General features: G+C 49.9%; 1 protein-coding gene across 1 annotated transcript in view; it reads left to right on the top strand.

Annotated features, from left to right (window-relative positions):
- LOC110514048 (Krueppel-like factor 7) overlaps positions 1-16,753 on the top strand; it is a 58,918-nt gene that overhangs the window by 25,617 nt on the left and 16,548 nt on the right. The window contains exon 2 of the mRNA XM_090242275.1: positions 9,408-10,047. Coding sequence (XP_090098401.1) covers positions 9,408-10,047 — 640 coding nt within the window. The remainder of the gene's footprint in view (positions 1-9,407; positions 10,048-16,753) is intronic.

The following is a 16,753-nucleotide window of genomic DNA, read 5'->3' as shown; positions in this document are numbered from 1 at the left end:
ATTCCAGGAGGGCATGAGCTGTTGCTATCGATAAGGTGTCTGATCCATCATTTTCACCTCGAATAGAAGTAGAGGGACTTCTGTCAGACGTTGCTTGTTGTGAGCGCTGAGGGAACTTTATGCACTTGGCCAGATTATTCTGCATCTTTGTTGCATTCTTCACCTATGATTTGTCACAGTATTTGCAAATATACATAGCTTTTCCTTCTACATTAGCTGCAGTGAAATGTCTCCACACATCAGATAGTACCGTGGCATTTTCCTGTAAAGATTAGGAAAAAATTAGTTAAAAAAAAACATACAATTCCATGTACAGATAAATAGTTAAACAGTTAGATTAAACAACTCCTTTGTAAGATAAATGTTTTAAATGAAGCATGTATGGAAACAGGTGAATTAACACTCCTCAGTTAGCAGGCTCAAACAAGCTAAAACCCACATGGTAGCAAAAACTAATTAGCAGAAATTGTTAACAAGTTAGAAATGATTTAAACACACTTTGCTGTAGGCTACTATATACTAGTTAACTAAAAATGATGTATGTCATATAAAATATATTCACCCCACCCAGTATTGTAATCACAATGTACCAGGAAGCATGTAGTCCTTGGCTCTGACAAGGTAGTAGTGTGGGCTCAATAGCATCTCATTAGTGTGCAAGATCTTGAGAATCAGCTGTACATGTGATGGAAGAATGCACTTCCATTGAATTGTAGCATATTTTGGTTAAACTATCCCCAAGAATTTTCCGACCCTTTGCAACCCTAATCCCTTTGCAACCCTAACCGCCATAGGGCGGCACATAATTGGCCCAGCGTCGTCTGGGTTTGGCCGGTGTAGGCCGTCATTGTAAATATACATTTGTTCTTAACTGACTTTCCTAGTTAAATAAAGGTTAAATAAAATTTTAAAAATGAATGTGAAATATTTGTTTAGGCTTGGCTCAGTAGTTTTTAAAAATTGTAATAAACAGAGGCTATAGTCTAAGTGTTCTCTCACTCAGATCAGTACGGAAAATGGAGTACTGTCTTCTTTCCTGTGAACAGTCAAGTCAGTCAAGCCTGTGCTGCTGCTAGCAAACTATATTTACAAAAGTATGTGGACACCACCTCAAATTAGTGGATTCAGCTATTTCAGCCACACCTGTTGTTGACAGGTGTATAAAATCGAGCACATCGCCATGCAATCTCCATAGATAAACATTGTCAGTAGAATGGCCTTAATGAAGAAATCAGTGAATTTCAACGTGGAACCTTCATTGGATGCCACCTCTCCATGAAGTCAGTTTGTCAAATTCCGGCCCTGCTATAGCTTCCCCAGGCAACTGTAAATGCTGTTATTCTAGAAATGTTTAAGAGCAACGTCTAGGAGTAGAAACATCTAGGAGAAACGTCTAGGAGCAACAACGGCTCTGCCACAAAGTGGTAGGCCACACATGCTCACAGAACAAAACTGCCGAGTGCTGAAGCGTGTAGTGCATAAGAATCGTCTGTCCTCAGTTGCAACACTCACTACCGAGTTCCAAACTGCCTCTGGAAGCAACGTCAGCACAATAACTGTTCGTCGGGAGCTTCATGAAATGGGTTTCCATGGCCGAGCAGTCCCACACAAGCCTAAGATTACCATGCACAATGGCAAGCGTCGGCTGCCATTGGAGTGATGAATCACGCTTCACCATCTGGCAATCCGACAGATGAATCTGGGTTTGGCAACCTGTCCCAATGTATAGTGCCAACTGCAAAGTTTGGTGGAAGGCCTTTTCCTGTTTCAGCATGACAATGCCCCCATGTAAAAAGCGAGGTCCATACAGAAAGAGTTGAGATCCGTGTGGAGCCCTGACCTCAACCCCATCAAACACCTTTGGGATGAATTTGAACGCTGACTGCGAGCCGGGCCTAATCGCCCAACATCAGTGCCCGACCTCACTAATGCTCTTGTCGTTGAATGGAAGCAAGTCCCAGCAGCAATGTTCCAACACCTAGTGGAAAGCCCTCCCAGAAGAGTGGAGGCTGTTATAGCAGAAAAGGGGGGGACCAAGTCCATATTAATGCCAATGATTTTGGAATGAGATGTTCGACGAGCAGGTGTCCACATGCTTTTGGTCATGCAGTGTATCTCTCTGTTCTCTACAGCTTCTTAGATCTTCACCTGGCTGAGGTGGCATTCAGTGCAGGTGCAGGCAGGAGGAGAGGGGCTGAGGAGCATGGGGAAGGTGATAGGATGTGGGGAGGCAGGAGGGACATTTCTAAGTATTGCTCAGCGAAGTCATGAATCACCCTCTGGGAGGGTCACACACACACACCCACACACAGGGATGGAGCCAGGCGACCAAACGATTCTGCTTGAGTCAGGCTGCTGGAGAATAGTCATTTGGCTGGTGTCACATCAGAGTGAGGCAGCACATCAAAGCTTCTCATTGGTAGACAGAACAGGCACCTGACTTGACAGATGACCCATGTCGTTGCAGATTTCATGGAGCTAATAGTGATGCCACTATACAGTTTATTAGGTACACCACCCTGTTCACGAAAATGGTTCTCTCCCACGGACTCTCTAGGGTTCACCGAAAATGGTTCTCTCCCACGGACTCTCTAGGGTCCACCGAAAATGGTTCTCTCCCACGGACTCTCTAGGGTCCACCGAAAATGGTTATCTCCCACGGACTCTCTAGGGTTCACCGAAAATGGTTCTCTCCCACGGACTCTCTAGGGTTCACCGAAAATGGTTCTCTCCCACGGACTCTCTAGGGTCCACCGAAAATGGTTCTCTCCCACGGACTCTCTAGGGTCCACCGAAAATGGTTCTCTCCCACGGACTCTCTAGGGTCCACCGAAAATGGTTCTCTCCCACGGACTCTCTAGGGTTCACCGAAAATGGTTCTCTCCCACGGACTCTCTAGGGTCCACCGAAAGTGGTTCTCTCCCACTGACTCTCTAGGGTCCACCGAAAATGGTTCTCTCCCACGGACTCTCTAGGGTCCACCGAAAATGGTTATCTCCCACGGACTCTCTAGGGTTCACCGAAAATGGTTCTCTCCCACGGACTCTCTAGGGTCCACCGAAAATGGTTCTCTCCCACGGACTCTCTAGGGTTCACCGAAAATGGTTCTCTCCCACGGACTCTCTAGGGTCCACCGAAAATGGTTCTCTCCCACGGACTCTCTAGGGTCCACCGAAAATGGTTCTCTCCCACGGACTCTCTAGGGTCCACCGAAAATGGTTCTCTCCCACGGACTCTCTAGGGTCCACCGAAAATTGTGCGACAAACAAAAAACATCCAGTCAGTGGCAGTTCTGTGGGTGAAAACAGCTCGTTGATGAGAGGTCGAAGGAGAATGGCAAGAATCGTGCAAGCTAACAGGCTGGCCACTAACAGGCAAATAATTGAAGCAACAGGATTAAATCTTCACAACATTAATGACCCATATCCACCTTATCTCACTTAAGTGTCTTGTGTTCTGGCCTCAAGTCAGGGGTCTATGAAATCTGTGTGTTTTTATAGGCTAACCTGTGTTTTTACCAGCCTCTCCAGCAGTTAGCCAGGCAGCCAACTGTGGGTGGTAGCTTAGCTAGCACTTTGATACTAATGACATGCTGTGTGCTGGGCTGAGGGGAGGGATGCTAAAGGGGGCGAGAGGAGGGATAGCCTGTGTTGGCAGGCTTGCTATCTGCAGGGAGGGCACTAGTGGTGCCCATGTGGGTGGGAATTAATATTGGGGGAAGGCTGTGTTGAGATAGATGAGGTAACAGTTGTACTGCAGTGGTAGAGGCTAAGACAGAGGCAGGATACTCTACTATATGTATCAGTTAGATAGGATATATATAGGGGAACAACGTTGTTATCTGTATCGTTCACCCCAGCCTGACGATTGGCTCTGTGGTGTTTTGTTCTCGCTGCCTATTTCACTCTGCTATTCTGAGCTGCTCTCACTTCAGCGTGTGACACATGACTCACTCTGTCTGGGTAAACCACTGACTAGCTTGGTGTGAGAAAGGAAACAAAAACTAGTATTGGAGAGAGCCTCTGTCAAGCATAAGAATACTGGATAGCCATTGAGGGGTTTGTTCAACACATTATGCCATGGGGCAGAGAGAAACAGGTCAGTTCTCCAGCCATAAATAATATCCCTGGTGGCTTGGTGACTAACTCACTAACACACAGCTCAGCTCCGCCCAAAGGCTTTGTTATCATGGCAGCAAAATGTCATATCACGGAACGTTTGTTTGCCCAACATGCTGACTCAGACAGGGTCATGGCTGAATCCAACTGTTGGCTGTGGGCATGTCTTCACTGATAGCACTAAATGGACCGCCAGGTTGGAGTGGAAAGATCCGTCTTTGGACAACTTTGCTTGTGCAGCAGGTCATTGGATAACTTCTCCTCAGTTCTGCTCCAACTTGGCGGTCCAAAGAGGGGTTCTCTTTTCTTTTAGGTCATGCATAGAAAAGGAGTCTGCTTTAAACCTGAGAGACTTAAAGACATCTTTGTGTGGAGACGATCCATGTTGACTTTTCAGATCCGTGTCAGTCAATTACTCTGTCAGTCCAAGTGGCCTGTTAAGTCCTCTTTATCTTTTGTTTTACCTTTATTTCACTAGGCAAGTCAGTTAAGAACAAATTCTTATTTTCAATGACTGCCTAGGAACAGTGAGTTAACTGCCTTGTTCAGGGGCAGAACAACAGATTTTTACCTTGTCAGCTCAGGGATTCGATCTTCCAACCTTTCGGTTACTAGTCCAACACTCTAACCACTAGGCTACCTGCCGCCCCAGCTGGCCTTTTTGGAGGAATCAGCCTCCGAGGGATGCCAGAGCACTGCTTTTAAACCTGACAAAGCGAGGAAAACCACACACATTGCAGAGAAAGATACACAGACAAGTGAAGAAAATTCTGAATAACTCCTCTTGAACAACATTCCTTTAGTGAGAGAGAGAGTCTGCTGTCTCTCCCAGCCCTCCATCTTCTCTCCATCTTCTACCTTCCAATAAACTCCTCAGACACCCTGTCTGCATCCCAATTCTCTAACCCCTTGACTAGTGTGCACTGTTCACTTCCCTTCCTGGGTTTAAAAGGAAAGTTGTAAGAAATATGGTGGAAAGTCCTTCTAGCCCACGCTTATCTCACACCAATCATAATGCTTTTAAACCTCTCCACTGGCATACAGTCTCCTCCTCAACACTGATCACCTGACATCACTGACCTACACTCACATTCAATACATCTAATGTGTTTCATAAAGCCCTTTTTACATCAGCATACCAGGTAGAGAGGAACCAGTCTCAGAGGGGAGACCAGTCCTCTTCTGGCTGTACCTTGTAGAGAGGAACCAGTCTCAGAGGGGAGACCAGTCCTCTTCTGGCTGGACCAGGTAGAGAGAAATCAGTCTTGGAGGGGAGACCAGTCCTCTTCTGGCTGTACTGGGTAGAGAGAAATCAGTCTCAGAGGGGAGACCAGTCCTCTTCTGGCTGTACCGGGTAGAGAGAAATCAGTCTCGGAGGGGAGACCAGTCCTCTTCTGGCTGTACTGGGTAGAGAGAAATCAGTCTCAGAGGGGAGACCAGTCCTCTTCTGGCTGTACCGGGTAGAGAGGAACCAGTCTCAGAGGGGAGACCAGTCCTCTTCTGGCTGTACCAGGTAGAGAGAAATCAGTCTCAGAGGGGAGACCAGTTCTCTTCTGGCTGTACCGGGTAGAGAGGAACCAGTCTGAGGGGAGACCAGTTCTCTTCTGGCTGTACCAGGTAGAGAGAAATCAGTCTCAGAGGGGAGACCAGTCCTCTTCTGGCTGTACTGGTTAGAGAGGAACCAGTCTGAGGGGAGACCAGTCCTCTTCTGGCTGTACCAGGTAGAGAGGAACCAGTCTGAGGGGAGACCAGTCCTCTTCTGGCTGTACCAGGTAGAGAGAAATCAGTCTCGGAGGGGAGACCAGTCCTCTTCTGGCTGTACTGGGTAGAGAGAAATCAGTCTCGGAGGGGAGACCAGTCCTCTTCTGGCTGTACTGGGTAGAGAGAAATCAGTCTCAGAGGGGAGACCAGTCCTCTTCTGGCTGTACCGGGTAGAGAGGAACCAGTCTGAGGGGAGACCAGTCCTCTTCTGGCTGTACCAGGTAGAGAGAAATCAGTCTCAGAGGGGAGACCAGTTCTCTTCTGGCTGTACCGGGTAGAGAGGAACCAGTCTGAGGGGAGACCAGTTCTCTTCTGGCTGTACCAGGTAGAGAGAAATCAGTCTCAGAGGGGAGACCAGTCCTCTTCTGGCTGTACTGGGTAGAGAGGAACCAGTTTCAGAGGGGAGACCAGTCCTCTTCTGGCTGTACTGGGTAGAGAGAAATCAGTCTCAGGGGAGACCAGTCCTCTTCTGGCTGTACTGGTTAGAGACCTACACTTAGAGACTGATACGGAACCGCTACAGTGTAGTCTCATCCCACCTTGCCCTGAGGTGGGTATTCAGAGTACAGTCTCATCCCACCTTGCCCTGAGGTGGGTATTCAGAGTGCAGTCTCATCTCTCCTTTCCCTGAGGTGGGTATTCAGAGTGCAGTCTCATCTCTCCTTTCCCTGAGATGGGTATTCAGAGTGCAGTCTCATCTCTCCTTTCCCTGAGATGGGTATTCAGAGTGCAGTCTCATCTCTCCTTTCCCTGAGGTGGGTATTCAGAGTGCAGTCTCATCTCTCCTTTCCCTGAGGTGGGTATTCAGAGTGCAGTCTCATCTCTCCTTTCCCTGAGGTGGGTATTCAGAGTGCAAGGCTACTGGACCTATGTTAGTTAGCCTGCTGTGAGGATACCGTTACGGTGAATGTCACAGGCCCAGGATTGATTTTACTTCCCACTGTGAGAGCCAAGGCAAGCCCTCGCTCCCTCTCTCGGTCTCCCCTTTTTTCACACCCTCGCTCCCTCTCTCGCTCTCGGTCTCCCCTTTTTTCACACCTTCGCACCCCCGGTTATTCTCGGTTTTCCTCAGCCCCTCCTTCATCCATCTGTTTCTCTTCCATACCTCATTTCTGTCCCTCATGTCTCTCTCTCCATCTCTTTTCCCCTCCTCCCTCTTCAGCCATCTCTCTTCCTCATCCATTTTTACTTCCCCCTCTTTCTTTCTTTACTCATAACCCCATGAGTAGGGAGGGAGGGAGGGGGAGAGAGGGAGGGAGGGGGGGGGAGAGAGGGAGGGAGGGGGGGGGAGAGGGGGAGGGAGGGAGGGGGGGGGGGAGAGAGGGAGGGGGGGAGGGGGAGAGAGGGAGGGGGGGGGGGAGAGGGAGGGGGGGGGGGGAGAGGGGGAGGGAGGGAGGGGGGGTTTGGGGGGAGCAGTAGCTTGAAATGAATCATGAAAGCTGAACATGTCCACATCATGAACTATACACTGCATTAGCATATTGAGCTCACTAGTGTTAGCAGACTCAGACAGTGACCAATGGCTGTATGGAGGATTGTTCTCCCTTTTGAATTCAGTGAAGATTGAAACCATTTTCTTATCACTTCTTAATGTCGCCAACACTTAAATTGCCTCTCTCGTAAATTCAGTTCATTCCAATTACATTTTACAATGACCGCAGCAATCAAGGGAGCAGTAAACCCACGGAAAAGGTTATTTTTTAAAAGCATCTTAAAATAAGTCCCCATTATAACAGGTAAGAGAGACATTTCCACAGCATTTCTCTATAGACACTCTCTTGGGGGTGCTTACAACTTTACGTTAATATGCTAATTAGTTTAACAGCAAAAAAGTATCACCTAGCAACAGATACAAATAATAAAGGACTGTAGTATTTTTAGAGTGCAGAACACAGAAACAAGAGTTATATGAACTTCACCTGTCAGATGGATGCCGTCTGTACACCCTCCACCTCCATAATGGAGCTGTCTGTCATTCTCCTCTGGCTCAGTTGAAATGGTTAGTACAAGGGCCCGGCGGCAGGGCTGTTTTCTCCCATTGCCACTGTCAGAGTACTTTAGCCTCTACATGCCAAACACAACTCACAGCTATCAGAGAGAAAGAGAGAGGAGGAGGAGGAGGGAGGGGGGGGGCCCTGCCGTCAGACAAAACGCCTTTATGGTTTTGTGCGGAGAGCACCGCTGTGCTGAACAGCGTCTGAACAGCGTCCCTACATCTCCAACCCAACACGTCCCCTCTTGAACAGAGAGCCAGGCTTTGTCTGATGGAGTTGGTCTACTAGGTATATGCAGGTGGTTCATGATGGAATATTCCGTTATTTTAGCATACGGCCAAACCAGAAGGAAATCCCTAGACTGATGACTTAATAAATCTGTCCTCTCCCCTATCTGAGGGTTGTAAAACTGCACGCGTGGCTTATCTGTGCTCAATAAAGAGAGACCTGTGCTTGTGTGTGTGTGTGAGAGAGAGAGAGAGAGAGAGAGAGAGAGAGAGGTTAGTCGGTTCAGGGCTCCTCTCCCCACTCCAGCCATTGTAATCAATCTGTGTGTAATGAGCCATCTCTGCAGAGCTGCCAGGCCTGGTAATGTGGGGCTGGTTCCACCATCTACTATCCTCCCTGGGGTTCTAAAAATACAACAGCAGTCTTTCTCCATGTATATAAAAAGGTATGATGGGTCCACACTCAAAAAGATGTCGCATAAAATGTGTTTTTTGAAAGGATTTTCACTGCATCAGGGGACAGGGTACACAGACGTTTCGGCTCCGCAGCCTTCAGTGTGTAGGTACAAATCATTTTTATTCACAACAGCATTTGGAGGGAACACAGGTGAACAACCAATGAGCAGCAGGTGCTTCTAATCAGGGTGGTCACTCATCTGCCAATCAGGGATGTGCTTTCTCTGATCTACCTGTATACAGTCACAAAGACATACAGAATGATAGGGTATGGGAGTGGGCTCCACAGGAGGCTGCTGAGGGGAGGACGGCATCAAACGGAATGGCATCCATGTGTTTGATGTATTTGATACCATTCCTCTGATTCCGCTCCAGTCATTACCACGAGCCCATCCTCCCCAATTATGGTGCTACCAACCTCCTGTGGTGAGCACAAAGGGAAATTGAGGGCATCAGGGGTGAGCTATTCATCATTCAATTGCCTTAGTTGCCCGCTCACTTGGATACATTATATCAGTTGATGAGAGAGCTCCACATATCACCCAGCTCTGACTGGTGTAGTAATTATGGGAGTTGTCAGGTTGTTTTAATTGAATGATGTGATCTAGTGAACCAATCCGAACAGGAAATATCCACTCAGCTTTAGAGGGATGTTCACCATCAGCAGCACAGTATTCCATTATTCCACTGAAATCTGCACTGTAGTGATTCTATGTAGCATGTGCTTCAGCCAAGGTTATGAGTACACCAGTCTGGGAATAGCAGTACCACTATACGAGTACCTGTATATCAGTGTTAAGACATAGGGTTTATGTGTGAGTCTGACCCCTGTCTCTCCCTTCTCCCTTCAGACATGCCTGGAGTTGGAGCGTTACCTACAGACGGAGCCCAAGAGGCTGTCGGACCTCTTTGACGAGGAGCTTGACTGCCTGCTCACCCCGGCCTACCTGAAGGAGGACAGTGAAGAAGAACTACTAGACCCCCTCCTCCCCAGCCTCCCGGACCCCCCCAGCCCTCCTCTACCGCCCCTGCTCTGCCCCTCTCGGAAGCACCTCTCTGGGGCCTTGAAGTCTGCCAAACTTAGAGACGGGATGGGGTTAGGGTCTGGAGGGGGAGGGGTACACCCAGCCCAGTTGAGCGCCGTCACCTCCCTGACGCCGCCCTCGTCCCCGGAGCTGGGACGCCACCTGGTCAAGCCCGACCCCCACCAGACTCTGACAGCGTCCGCGGACGGCACGCTCACTCTCAAACTGGTGGCGAGGAAGGTGGGGCTGAGCTCCGCCATGCTGGCAGCGACAGACGCGCCACCGCTGCCCACAAGGCGTGACACCACAGGCGGGCACAGCGACGGCGAGCAGGGGGGCACGTGTGTGATGGGCGTGGGGGGTATCTCTGAGAACAAGAAGAGGGTCCACCGTTGCCAGTTTAACGGCTGCAGGAAGGTCTACACCAAGAGCTCCCATCTCAAGGCACACCAGAGGACACACACAGGTGACACTCATCAGCACTACTCTGCAGTCTACAGCACAGTCGGAATTGCATTGGTTTTTATTTCAGATACTTTGAGCATCAGATTGAGCCTGCCTTGAATACCAAATGGACGGCACTTTTGGGACTCTTCTGTTCCATCCCACTGCACTAGGCAAGCTTAATTAAGTATGTGATAGGAAATAAATATTAGGGAAATACTGCTCACTTTTGCTCAGGGAAATACTGTTCACTTTTGCTCAGGGAAATACTGCTCACTTTTGCTCAGGGAAATACTGTTCACTTTTGCTCAGGGAAATACTGCTCACTTTTGCTCAGGGAAATATCAAATCAAATCAAATGTATTTATATAGAAATACTGCTCACTTCATCCCAGGGAAATACTGCTCACTTCATCCCAGGGAAATACTGCTCACTTCATCCCAGGGAAATACTGCTCACTTCATCCCAGGGAAATACTGCTCACTTCATCCCAGGGAAAGTCACTTAATCTGAAAACATAAGTATCATTTATCAAAGAGGTAGATCATCTGAGTCGTTAACAGGCAGGGCGAGCTCTCAGACAGACTAGACCACCAGACCAACACCATCAGAACTACTACACATAATACATTACCTTCTTAGACATCCCTCATCCATCCATGTTTCCTGTTTCTTACTTTTATCTCAGGTTCTCTTTAATCATACCTGGTACTCATCATGGCCTTTTCTGTTAATGGAGCCTCATTTATCAGTTAAAGAACAGATCTTCTTTATCATCCTCTACCTCCTACTCAGCCTCTTCATCCTATTCCTCGTCTAACCCTAACCCTAACCCTGACCCTAACCCTACTCAGCCTCTTCATCCTCTTCCTCATCTAACCCTGACCCTCACCCTAACCCTCTTCATCCTCTTCCTCGTCTAACCCTGACCCTCACCCTAACCCTAATCCTACTCAGCCTCTTCATCCTCTTCCTCGTCTAACCCTAACCCTAACCCTGACCCTAACCCTACTCAGCCTCTTCATCCTCTTCCCCGTCTAACCCTGACCCTGACCCTCAGCCTGACCCTGACCCTAACCCTGACCCTGACCCTCACCCTGATCCTGACCCTAACCCTAACCCTGACCTTCACCCTAAACCCTAACCCTCACCCTGACCCTGGGCCAGTGCTCACTGGCTCCTCAAATGTTTAACTGCTTGAGTACCAATTACAGAATATTGGCCCTAAAATATAATTACCACCTAAACTTAGAGTGCTGGCACCAGCAGCCAAAATGAGTACTTCAGTACTGTTCAGCGCTGCCAGGGCCCTCAGTATACTCTGCTATCAGTATTCTTTCTCAAGGTTACCACACTACTTCCTCAGCAGATTTCCAGAGGGGGAAATGGCCATAATTCTCACTCTCCTCAATCTCAATCCCAAACCACTCACACCTCTGTCAGGAAACTGTCCGCTGAGTGACTAACTGCCCTGTGATTGATGGATTGACCTGGATAAGCCGTGGTTTCCCAGTTTATTTTAGTCTGCCGCCCCATATCCCTCTACGTACTCTTTCTATAGGCTAAATCTGCCACTTCTCAAACACCTGTATTATAACCAGGTTTGTGGTCAATTCCATTTCAATTCTAGTCAATTCAAAAAATAAACCAAACCAAAAAAAAATCTTATTGAAAGGCATTGAGGAGAATTAGAATTTTAGTTCACTTCCTGAATTGAAATGGAATGGACCCCGACTCTAATGCTCCATGTCAGTTCTACAGCCTCAACTGGTCTGCTCCAATATCCACACTAGCTTCCCATTTAGAATGAAGCTATGCATCGGCCATGCATTTTGAGTAGTATGTGGTCAATGAAACACATGAAAGAGAGTGAGGGATATAGCTGAAACACGTGAAAGAGAGTGAGGGATATAGCTGAAACACGTGAAAGAGAGTGAGGGATATAGCTTGAACACGTGAACGAGCGTGAGGGATATAGCTGGAACACGTGAACGAGCGTGAGGGATATAGCTGGAACACGTGAACGAGCGTGAGGGATATAGCTGGAACACGTGAACGAGCGTGAGGGATATAGCTGGAACACGTGAACGAGCGTGAGGGATATAGCTGGAACACGTGAACGAGCGTGAGGGATATAGCTGGAACACGTGAACGAGAGTGAGGGATATAGCTGGAACATGTGAACAAGCGTGAGGGATATAGCTGGAACACGTGAAAGAGAGTGAGGGATATAGCTGGAACACGTGAAAGAGAGTGAGGGATATAGCTGGAACACGTGAACGAGCGTGAGGGATATAGCTGGAACACGTGAAAGAGAGTGAGGGATATAGCTGGAACACGTGAAAGAGAGTGAGGGATATAGCTGGAACACGTGAACGAGCGTGAGGGATATAGCTGGAACACGTGAAAGAGAGTGAGGGATATAGCTGGAACACGTGAACGAGCGTGAGGGATATAACTGGAACACGTGAACGAGCGTGAGGGATATAGCTGGAACAGGTGAACGAGAGTGAGGGATATAGCTGGATCACGTGAACGAGCGTGAGGGATATAGCTGGAACACGTGAAAGAGAGTGAGGGATATAGCTGGAACACGTGAACGAGCGTGAGGGATATAGCTGGAACACGTGAAAGAGAGTGAGGGATATAGCTGGAACACGTGAAAGAGAGTGAGGGATATAGCTGGAACATGTGAACGAGCGTGAGGGATATAGCTGGAACACGTGAACGAGCGTGAGGGATATAGCTGGAACACGTGAAAGAGAGTGAGGGATATAGCTGGAACACGTGAAAGAGTGAGGGATATAGCTGGAACACGTGAACGAGAGTGAGGGATATAGCTGGAACACGTGAAAGAGAGTGAGGGATATAGCTGGAACACGTGAACGAGCGTGAGGGATATAGCTGGAACACGTGAACGAGCGTGAGGGATATAGCTGGAACAGGTGAACGAGAGTGAGGGATATAGCTGGAACACGTGAACGAGCGTGAGGGATATAGCTGGAACAGGTGAAAGAGAGTGAGGGATATAGCTGGAACACGTGAACGAGCGTGAGGGATATAACTGGAACACGTGAACGAGCGTGAGGGATATAACTGGAACACGTGAACGAGCGTGAGGGATATAGCTGGAACACGTGAACGAGCGTGAGGGATATAGCTGGAACACGTGTTTTAGTCACTCAGAGACATAAAGCACCAAGACAGGGACCGAGCACTGAGGAGGAGAGGTAGGAACATCTCAGTCCACCTGTACTGTTACGTGACATGCTGACTCTAAAAGCACAGGGTCACTGTTATAGCTAGCTGAAATAGTTACTTTAGTGACAGCACCAAGACAGGGACCGAGCACTGAGGAGGAGAGGTAGGAACACTTCAGTCTGAGACATAGTGCCATGGGCCTCCACTCGTTCAATCATCAGGGCATGACTTAAGAGACGGTGGTACTCAAACCCCTCTTTTCTTCACTTGTTATTCCCATACATGACTGATAGAGAAGAGATTCACAGTAGAGCTGGAATCAAGCAGACTTTGTGTAAATTACACGTCCCTGCAGTGAGTTTTATGAATGGAGGTTTCAACGCAGATAAGGAATTGTGCAATTCGATTTTGAAGAGGGGAAGAGTCAAACACGTCCCTCTCTGTCCTGCCTCCTCCCCTCCTCTCTCTGTCTCCTCCATCTCTCCCTTTCTCTCACACACACCCACACACTCTCCCTCTCTGTCCTGCCTCCTCCCCTCCTCTCTCTGTCTCCTCCATCTCTCCCTTTCTCTCACACACACCAACACACTCTCCCTCTCTGTCCTGCCTCCTCCCCTCCTCTCTCTGTCTCCTCCATCTCTCCCTTTCTCTCACACACACACTCTCCCTCTCTGTCCTGCCTCCTCCCCTCCTCTCTCTGTCTCCTCCATCTCTCCCTTTCTCTCACACACACCCACACACTCTCCCTCTCTGTCCTGCCTCCTCCCCTCCTCTCTCTTTCTCCTCCATCTCTCCCTTTCTCTCACACACACCCACACACTCTCCCTCTCTGTCCTGCCTCCTCCCCTCCTCTCTCTGTCTCCTCCATCTCTCCCTTTCTCTCACACACATGCACACACACCCACACACTCTCCCTCTCTGTCCTGCCTCCTCCCCTCCTCTGTCTGTCTCCTCCATCTCTCCATTTCTCTCACACACACCCACACACTCTCCCTCTCTGTCCTGCCTCCTCCCCTCCTCTCTCTGTCTCCTCCATATCTCCCTTTCTCTCACACACACCCACACGCTCTCCCTCTCTGTCCTGCCTCCTCCCCTCCTCTCTCTTTCTCCTCCATCTCTCCCTTTCTCTCACACACATGCACACACACCCACACACTCTTCCTCTCTTTCCTACCTCCTCCCCTCCTCTCTCTGTCTCTTCCATCTCTCCCTTTCTCTCACACTCCCTCTCTGCTCATATAAAGGGAGCCAGCATTGACTAGTGTAACAGTAAACGTGTAGGAGTGAGTAGTACTGGTCTGTAAAGTGCTTTCCCAGTGCCCCCATAATGACCTCAGAGACCACGATACCCCGGTCCATCTCCAGCTAATGGAGGAAATGCAGTTAACCACAACTCAGCCACCTGAGAGACTGGGTTGTGTGTATGTGTGTGTGTTGCTAGGCAACCATAGCCTATCAATGGAGGAGTGTGTAGCTGGAGTGGTTATCTGCTGTGCTCTAGGCACTGGTCTCAGCCTGTATCGATGCTGTCTCCACTATGTCTCCCCCCTCACAACCACCTCACCCCCTACCCCCATCAAGAATGTACAGCGTTACAGTGCAGGTTGCTAGGCAACTGCATTCTCCTCTGCCAGCGTGAGTGGTAATTGGCTGGTGGCACAGCGGCGTGTGCTGCCAATGCCAGATCCAGCCAGCTGCACTAGCTGCCTCCTCCTCGTGTTTCATCCCTTACCCGGTTGCTAGGAGACTGAGTCAGGCATCCATGCCTCCCGGGACTATAATTGGCCGGTGTGAGGGAGGGAGGGAGGGAGGGAGGGAGGGAGGGAGTGGGCCAGACCTAAATCTGCCTCTCTTGTTTTTAAGGCTAGATGAGAGGAGAGGGGAGGATATGGCTAGAGGAGAGGAAAGGACAGAGGAGGGGAGGATGGGGCTAGAGGAGAGGAAAGGACAGAGGAGAGGAGAGGGGAGGATGGGGCTACAGGAGAGGAAATGACAGAGGGGAGGATGGGGTTACAGGAGAGGAAAGGACAGAGGAGAGGAGAGGGGAGGATGGGGCTGGAGGAGAGGAAAGGACAGAGGGGAGGATGGGGCTAGAGGAGAGGAAAGGACAGAGGAGAGGATGGGGCTAGAGGAGAGGAAAGGACAGAGGAGGGGAGAGGATGGGGCTAAAGGAGAGGAAAGGACAGAGGAGAGCAGAGGGGAGGATGGGGCTAGAGGAGAGAAAAGGCTTGGGCTAGAGGAAAGGACAGAGGAGAGGATGGGGCTAGAGGAGAGGAAAGGACAGAGGAGAGGATGGGGCTAGAGGAGAGGCAAGGTCAGAGGGGAGGATGGGGCTAGAGGAGAGGAAAGGACAGAGGGGAGGAGAGGAGAGGGGAGGATGGGGCTACAGGAGAGGAAGGGACAGAGGAGAGGATGGGAGAGGAAAGGAAAGGACAGAGGAGAGGATGGGGCTAGAGGAGAGGAAAGGACAGAGGAGAGGAGAGGAAAGGAGAGGGGAGGATATGGCTAGAGGAGAGGAAAGGACAGAGGAGAGGAGAGGGGAGGATGGGGCTACAGGAGAGGAAATGACAGAGGGGAGGATGGGGCTAGAGGAGAGGAAAGGACAGAGGAGAGGATGGGGCTAGAGGAGAGGAAAGGACAGAGGAGGGGAGAGGATGGGGCTAAAGGAGAGGAAAGGACAGAGGAGAGCAGAGGGGAGGATGGGGCTAGAGGAGAGAAAAGGCTTGGGCTAGAGGAAAGGACAGAGGAGAGGATGGGGCTAGAGGAGAGGAAAGGACAGAGGAGAGGATGGGGCTAGAGGAGAGGCAAGGTCAGAGGGGAGGATGGGGCTAGAGGAGAGGAAAGGACAGAGGGGAGGAGAGGAGAGGGGAGGATGGGGCTACAGGAGAGGAAGGGACAGAGGAGAGGATGGGAGAGGAAAGGAAAGGACAGAGGAGAGGATGGGGCTAGAGGAGAGGAAAGGACAGAGGAGAGGAGAGGAAAGGAGAGGGGAGGATATGGCTAGAGGAGAGGAAAGGACAGAGGAGGGGAGGATGGGGCTAGAGGAGAGGAAAGGACAGAGGAGAGGCGAGGGGAGGATGGGGCTACAGGAGAGGAAATGACAGAGGGGAGGATGGGGTTACAGGAGAGGAAAGGACAGAGGAGAGGAGAGGGGAGGATGGGGTCACAGGAGAGGAAGGGACAGAGGAGAGAAGAGGATGGGCTAGAGGAGAGGAAAGGACAGAGGAGAGGGGAGGATGGGGCTAGAGGAGAGGAAAGGACAGAGGGAAGGATGGGGCTAGAGGAGAGGAAAGGACAGAGGAGAGGATGGGGCTAGAGGAGAGGAAAGGACAGAGGGGAGAGGAGAGGATGGGGCTAAAGGAGAGGAAAGGACAGAGGAGAGGAGAGGGGAGGATTGGGCTAGAGGAGAGGAAAGGCTTGGGCTAGAGGAAAGGACAGAGGAGAGGATGGGGCTAGAGGAGAGGAAAGGACAGAGAAGAGGAGAGGAGAGGATGGGGCTAGAGGAGAGGAAAGGTCAGAGGGGAGG

The sequence above is a fragment of the Oncorhynchus mykiss genome, chromosome 7 (genome assembly GCF_057628025.1).
Source record: "Oncorhynchus mykiss isolate SJ-2025 chromosome 7, ASM5762802v1, whole genome shotgun sequence".
NCBI lineage: Eukaryota > Metazoa > Chordata > Actinopteri > Salmoniformes > Salmonidae > Oncorhynchus > Oncorhynchus mykiss.
The sequence above is the reverse complement of the archived record's forward strand: the minus strand, read 5'-3'. Positions and strand labels throughout refer to the sequence as shown.